Consider the following 8,062-nt stretch of genomic DNA (forward strand, 5'->3'; position numbering starts at 1 on the left):
TTTTTAAGGAGGAGAATTCAGCCCACAGGTACCAACACACGGGCTTATTTACAATTCCATCTCAGTTTGCCATCTGAACCATTACAATGAAAGCTCCTACTTATTTCTTCATAATTTATACTCACATATAATTTAACTCACATATAGTACTTATGGGTACCACTGGCTGTGCCTACAAGTTTTCTATGAAGTTGTGGGGAGGGGAGGGGATAGAGGAAGAGGGAAACAGAAAGTAAACATGAGAGTGATTTTCACTGAAGAAATAACCATGGAGATGGGATATCCAATCTCATCTCTGTCATCTCATCAGGTTTGTTCCTTAGACATTTACACTGTTCTTGTCTGATGATAGGGCCACAAGTACCCAGTACTGTATTTCTCAGTTTCCATACATCTGTTCATGAGTCTGATCTGTCCACTAGGTATACTGTAATGAACGCTTCATTCCTTTATTATTGTTGTTAGCAATGCACAATGCAATGGTTGTTCCAAGACTTTATTGCTCTTTATTGCTATCTTCTGCACATTTGCTATACAAAGTGAAAGGAGTAGAGTATGATAACTCCAAGATTATCTTGTTACCATTTACTTGCCCTTTTCTTCCAATATGTTGTTGGACCATTGTGGAGTGTTAGTTGATGGGAGGAAGGAAATTTTTGTTTGCTGCATGAACAAAGTTGCTATTGTGTGCTTGTGTGAAACTGAGCCCTAATGAGTGTATTTTTAAAATGATCTAGCCACAGTTGAGCCCATTTACGTCACGTTAATTTCAATGGAAGAATTAAGAGTCCATGTAAATCAATAGGATCTAATGAGTGCTTAGCTTTGTCTGGCTTGTATATAATATTTCATAAGACCAAACACAAACGTTAATATCTGAAAATATTTGGGACTTGGAAATGACAAAAAGATTGGTAATCCAGTATGCAAAACACACCAATATGAAAAATAGGCTATTGTACTCCAAAGCTGAAGCATAACATATTGATTGATCTTGTTTGCTTTGACTAGATTTGTTTCAGAGGACATTTACCAATAAACTCTGCTTGATGACATGTTTTGAAATGATGGGAACACTTAGTAGGTTAATTTAATTAACTGAGGTGGGGGGGGTGTCTCATGTTGCAGAGCTATGAGAGGGAAGCATGTATCAAGAGGCCAGCATGGCATATCATTAGTGCAGTGGTTCCCAAACTTGGGTCTTCCAGATGCTTTGGACTTCAACTCCCAGAAACCCCAGCCAGCTTGGTCAACAGTCTGGAATTCTGGGAGCTGAAGCCCAAAACATCTGGAGAATCAAAGTTCGAGAATCACTGGACTTTTGCCTGGGAAGCCCAACTACAAATCTTCAGTGAGCTGTGAATCACCTCTAACCAGTTACATTCTCTCAGCTTATGTACTTCACAGAGTTGTTGTAAGATCAAGTAAGAAGCAGATGAGCCTTGTTTGCCACTCTGAATTCACTGAAGATAAGGGAGATTATCAATTTAATGATTTAATAAATAATTTAACTCACATATAGTACTGAGTTCATTAAGCAAGAAGCTCACTGCCAAATTTAGGCTGCATCTACACTGCAGAATCAATGCAGTTTGACATTGCTTTAACTGCATGGCTCAATGCTATGGAATTCTAGGGTTTATAGTTCTGTGAGATATTTACCCTTCTCTGTCAGAGAGCTCTAGTGTCACAACAAACTACACATCCCAGGATTCCATAACATGAAGCCATGACAATTAAGGTGATGGCCAATTGCATTAATTCTGCAGTGTATTTGTGGCCTCTGTCCTCTGTACTACCCACAGTTGCAATACGGTGACAATCATGCTGATCTGCATTACAGAGCATTGTTAAGGATTATGAAGTGAAGTATGTGAAAGGTTTGAAAAATTAAAACCATTATGCAAAACCTATGCATTAGTTAATTAATGAGTAACAGAGAAGGTTGCACTGATTAATGGGACCAGTACGTTTCTAAGGAGGAGATCCAGAAATACTAGAAGAACCTGAAATTTGATTTTAGTTTGTTATTGTGAAGAGGGAACACACACACACACACTAGGAAATGCATAGGCTTACTTAGGCTATTGAGAATTTCAGTAATTTACTGTAGGCCATTTTATTTGGTAGGCAGATTCAGCAGTAACTCCCCATACAAATGCAAAAACTAATTAGGCGATTATGAGACAGTCGGCTCTACATTTCAGCTAAACATAGGAGATTAGGCACCAGTCTTTTTTCTAGTGCTAGGCCCAGGATGCTAATGGACTGAGACAGATTCTATCACACAGCTCTATCCCTGGCCAGTACTCATCCTGTACCTGACCCAAGCTTCTCCTAGACCTTTTAAAGAATGGGATTTTCCTATTCTTTAAAAGATCCAGGAGAAGCCTGGGTCAGGCATGGGATGTGCACTGCCTGGGATAAGAGATGTGCAATAGAATCTGTCCCTGTGTGTTTACATGCCATGCCTAGTGTGGGAATAAAAGCCGGTGTGTTAATCTCTTAAGGTATTAGGATACTTTAGGGCTGGAGTACACTTGCTTTCTACACTTCAGTCTAAATAGAGTTTTTACTATTTTTTAAACTTAGCTTTACTTGAATTTAAATATTTAAGATAATTTGATATGATGGATATGACGATTTATTAGAGGTCACAAACTGGGTTTAGGTATGAAGACATCAGAAGGCTTGATCATAAAACATTTTCTCTTCTCATAATATGTACATTTAATATTTTTAAAAGTACCTCTCAGCATCCACTGGCCAATGAAAAAACTCCTGGAAAATGATCTGGAAGAATATACTTGAACCCTTAGGAATAGTGAATTTGATTAGATTTCAGTGGATCATTGGAGAGAAAAACATTTCCATTATTTCAGACGTTGACTCAGGATGAATTTTGCAATGCTTTTTGTTTAAGTGAAACAGAGTACATGACTGGTTCAGCCAGATAAATCCCCAGCTTCCGTGAATCATTAACCACTTTCAATATAGTATGTTAATCAGGCATAGGTTGCCTGCTGAACTGCAGTCTACTAATCTTGAATCCTTCATCAGATCGTAGTCAAGGTGCGTCTAGTAAGAGCTGATGCCCATGCTACAGAATGGTAAGTAGAATGCAGACAAGAGAAAGCAGAACAGCATTCAGATTATTATAAAATGTGACATCTGATGAAGTGGGCAAAAATGTAGTCCACAAACATTTATGCCAAATAAGACTTGTTAGTCTTTAAGGTGCCATAAGACTCTTTTGTTTCTGCTGCAACAGACTAACACCGATCTCCTTTTCCCTATTCCCTTCCCTTCCCCATGGAAGGGATATCTTTTGTGTGCTTTGTATTTACACTGTAAATATATTCAGACAGCATTAAAGACACAAACAAAACTAGTTAAGGTGGAAGTTCCTGCTTATAGAACATTTATTCTGGATACTACAAGCACGGTGATCATTTTCAGCTTTACTGTTGCAGTTCAAGATGATATTATTAATAAGATAATAATTAATATTTTATTATTCTATAATGCATATTAAAACAATTGTTCCAAAATCATTCTTTTACAAAATGTACATGGATTTCATCCATACCTGAATATAAGATTGCATTTCTTTCTGTGCTGTAGTGTACAAGGAAGCTTTGCAACAAGTTAAGCAAAAGTAAGACTATGAATCCATTTTACACTGGCCCACTCAATAGAATTAAGAATATAATAAACAATATAATATGTTGAATTTTCCAGATGGCATTTCACCCTCCAGTGTCTGTTATAAAAGACATCAATAATGGTCATGTGATGTATGAGCTATATTTCAAGGATCTCCAGTGTAGAACATTGGGTAGAGCAGTTAAGAACCAGCAGCTATAGTTGTTCCTGTTATTTCTTTTTACTGGGGAAAACTGCATGGATATCTTATTGAGTAAGTTGAAAGCATGAGTAGAAGGAATGGTCTGATTTTTTTTAGAACTCTACAAAAGGATTAGTAGAATTTGTCTAATATATCCCTACTGATACCTATTTTACCCATTGTTTTTAGTTATACATACATTACTGATATTTTGAGCTCTGAAAAAGACCCTCTCATTAATGTGCAGAGACTGGGTTCGATCCTATCACACCTAAAATGCCATAGACCTGAGGGTAACTCCCACTAGACTCAGAGGGATTTTCTTCACAGAGGACAGATATAAAATTTCACTATCAGCCACCCTGAAATCAGTTTGAAAAGTTTGTATAACAGCTCAAAACTTACTGATCTCAATGAGATTCAAGTATGACTAAAGAGCTTATCCCATTAATAAATAGGCTGGCTTATCTCTTCTGGTTTGAATTCAGGATCTGGGATGCCCCTGGATGTTATCATACCTAAATTGCTGCTTATCTAGGTGGGATGCCACCATCTGGATGCATCCCAGGTCGAAGCCTCGCTCAGCAGTACTTTTTCAAAGTCGGGGAGTTTCTAACTTCAAAAATTGGCTGGCTGAATGAGGCTTCGACCTGGGATGCTTTCAGGTGGTGGAATCCCATCTAGATAGGTAGTGATTTAGGTATGATAACATCCAGGGGCATCCTGGATCCTGAATTGAAGTTGGAAGAGGTAAGCCGACTTATTTGTTAAGGGATAAGCTAGTCTTATTTCAACCAATTTATACCTAATACCTCATCCCAAACCTATTTGTATGCAACTTTGGGACATTCTTTGTGTATCTCTGGTTAAATGTTCTGAATAGTGGCCATTACTTGTTCATTAGAGAGGAAAGGGAGAGAAATCTGAATCCATCTGGGCAGATGATCGACACTGAGAAACTGGAGCGTGTCCAAAGGAGGGTGACTAAAAAGGTGAAAGGTCTGGAAACCTTGCCCTATGAGGAATGACTCAGAGAGCTGGGGATGTTTAGCCTGGAGAAGAGAAGGTTAAGAGGTGATATGATAGCCCTGTTTAAATATTTGAAAGGATGTCATATTGAGGAGGGAGCAAGCTTGTTTTCTGCTGCTCCAGAGAACAGGACCTGGAACAATGGATGCAAGCTGCAGGAAAAGAGATTCCACCTCAACATTAGGAAGAACTTCCTGACAGTAAGGGCTGTTTGACAGTGGAACACACTCCCTCGGAGTGTAGTGGAGTCTCCTTCTTTGGAGGTCTTTAAGCAGAGGCTAGATTGCCATCTGCTGGGAATGCTTTGATTTGGATTTCCTGCATGGCAGGGGGTTGGACTGGATGGCCTCTTCCAACTCTATGATTCTATGATTCTATGATTCAGTAGAATATCCAGGGAAGGTGGATGGCTCCACTATCAGTGTGGCACTGCAGGGCATTTTAGCCCAAACTTTAAAGGAGCTATTCAAGGTACTGCACCTTGACTATTTAGACCACTCCAGCTAACTTGGCATTCACAAAAGCCTGCTTCCATGTGTACTTGCCCCCTGTCTAGAAGTTCTCAGGCCTACACTATGATTCCACTTGAACTGCCATGTTTCTGTCCTATGGAACTCTGGGATTTAAAGTTTAAGAAGGGGTGTATATATTTTTCAGCCAAGGTTTTCTACAAGGACATATTACTCCAAATTCCCCCAGGCTTGGTACATACTGCATACATGATGCAGGGCCCAAAACCCGAATCAGGTGCAAACTGTCTTCACAATGCCCAATCCAGAACTGGGTCTTCCTCTCCATGACCTGGATACAAATAACTAATCTTTTGCTGTGGGTTTGTGACTGTCACTATAGGGATGATGGACGACTGCCTTCACTCATGGTTCCTGAGTCACCCAGTACCACTGCTGCAAGTGTGAGCCACTCTGAGTTCAGAATGAGGCACCCAGTGTCGAAAGCATGGCTGGGCAACTTGTTCTGACCTCAGTGATAGTGCAAGATGATGAACAGGGACCATGTAGGAATGCAGCTGCCTGTCATTTGCTGCAAGAGCTTAAAACCCACATGGGGGGAAGCAGGTAAGGAGTGAATTCAGAATTCAGGTGGAATTCTGACCAGTGTACACTCCCCCCCAAGAATTCTAGAATCTTGCCAAACTACAGGCCTCAGGATTTCATAGAATATTTCAGTGGCAATAAATGTGGAGTCAGAATGCTTAATGGGCTCAAGGTTATATGTAGGAATGAAGTAGGAATAGAACTGTTGTGTGATGCTTGTTTTCTTGTCTATTAATCAATCCTATACATTCTCTACCTATTATCCTAGCCTAGGCTGGTTACTTCTATGAATCACAACATCCCAATGTTCCAGCTAGGGATGTACAGGAATCTTTGATCTTCTCAAAGTGATAAGGCAATGTTTCAAGGAGTCTTTAATCCTCTCAAGAAATCTGGTTAAGAAAAGCAACATGACCTCTTTCTTTTTTCTTGAGGAGCATTTTGCAACAAAATGTGTTCTATGCAAGAGTACAAGTGTTTACCAGAAGTTTAGGTATCATTCGGGCGTGATATATGGCACTGAGATAATCTCATTTGCTATAAAATGTATGAACTCATTAGAAAAGTAAATGCAATTTCTTTTTCTATTATTTACATTGGTTTTGCATTTCCAGGATGTGAATGATTCTGCAGGATGCTCAGAAATACCTAAAGCCTTGGAAGAATATTACCTTACTACCATGTATGCCGTTGAGTTCATATTTGGCATAATTGGTAACAGCATTGTTGTTTTTGGCTACATTTTCTGCCTCAAAACTTGGAAAAGTTGCAACATCTACCTGTTCAACCTAACATTGTCAGACTTTGCATTCCTATGCACACTTCCATGGCTGGTGTCAAGTTACTCCAATGGAACATGGCTCTATGAGAATACTTGGTGCCAGGCTAATAGGTTTCTCCTACATGGCAATTTATACACAAGCATCCTTTTCCTTACCTTCATCAGCATTGACAGATACCTGCTCATGAAATATCCCTTCAGAAATCACTTTCTGCAGAAGAGAAGCATGGCCATTGTTGTCTCAATTGCTATTTGGGTCTTGGTCATATTGGAACTGTCACCCATGTTCATCTTCATCAGGGTTCAGAATACAAGAAAAACCCAAAGTCTCTGTATGGATTATGCAAATTCAGGAGATGCTGTCCAAAGTCTAATCTACAGTATGATTTTGACAGTTGTTGGTTTTTTAATCCCTCTATACATCATGTGTTTTTTTTACATGAAGACGCATGCCTTCCTTAAAAGACACAGGTCACAATTCACTGCTAGCCTGACACTTGAGAAACCTCTCACCTTAGTCATTATGGCTGTGGGTATCTTTTCACTCCTCTTCACTCCCTACCACATTATGCGCAATATCAGGATTGCATCCCGGACTCCATTTTGGAAGCTTTCCCCTTGTTCAAAGGATATTATCAATGTTGTTTACATTTTTACAAGACCTATTGCCTTTTCCAACAGTGTCATTGACCCCATCTTTTATTTCTTAATGGGAGATCACTTTAGGGAGATGTTGATGAGTAAAATACAGCGTTTCTTTAAAAGGAGTACAATTTGCTGTGAATGTTCCTCTCAGACAAATGGAAATCGCACAGAAGGTTGAACATTATTGGTTTTTGGGAACAACCATTATATTTATACAGGGGATTTTAAATCCATCCTGGAATTTGTAGTGATCAATATGTGGAACATATATCCCTCTATAGCACACTATCAATCACTCCCTCCATATCAAGGTGCATGGACCCCTGCCCTGACATCACTCAACTAGTCCAACCATGCATGATGAGTAAGAATTTCTGGAACGGAGCCCCTTGATATTCTTTTCAAGATGCACATGCTAAGTGTTCCGATGTTAGCTAGCCAAACCCACATGCCATCATGGACAAAAAAAGAGGGAAATATTATGTTTTAGAATTCAAATCTCAGAATGTCCAAGGTAGGGATGGAAGGTACATCCAATAATATTTGGAACATGTTTGGAAACTTATTTGAATTTTTAGATACATACCTTGTGATTTTACTTAGTCTGTAACCCCGCTTCGATCCACTGGGAGAGGCTGAGAAACATAAATAAAATTTATTATTATTATTATTATTATTATTATTATTATTATTATTATTATTATT

At 39.0% G+C, this 8,062-nt stretch overlaps 1 protein-coding gene across 1 annotated transcript; it reads left to right on the plus strand.

Annotated features, from left to right (window-relative positions):
• Positions 1–238: 238 nt before the first annotated feature.
• On the plus strand, positions 239–7,535 carry SUCNR1 (succinate receptor 1). The gene is made up of 2 exons (XM_042458530.1): positions 239–310; positions 6,546–7,535. The coding sequence occupies exons 1-2, from the start codon at positions 239–241 to the stop codon at positions 7,533–7,535; spliced, it is 1,062 nt and encodes a 353-aa protein (XP_042314464.1).
• Positions 7,536–8,062: the final 527 nt, after the last annotated feature.

This window comes from Sceloporus undulatus, chromosome 3, assembly GCF_019175285.1.
Source record: "Sceloporus undulatus isolate JIND9_A2432 ecotype Alabama chromosome 3, SceUnd_v1.1, whole genome shotgun sequence".
NCBI classification, from domain to species: domain Eukaryota; kingdom Metazoa; phylum Chordata; class Lepidosauria; order Squamata; family Phrynosomatidae; genus Sceloporus; species Sceloporus undulatus.

What these genes read in the sequence shown, in the direction of transcription:
- SUCNR1 (XM_042458530.1), top strand. Translation starts at nt 239, where the DNA reads ATGAGAGTGATTTTCACTGAAGAAATAACCATGGAGATGGGATATCCA. An exon ending in CATCTCTGTCATCTCATCAG is followed by an intron (nt 311 to 6,545) that starts GTTTGTTCCTTA and finishes TTGCATTTCCAG; the next exon opens with GATGTGAATGATTCTGCAGG.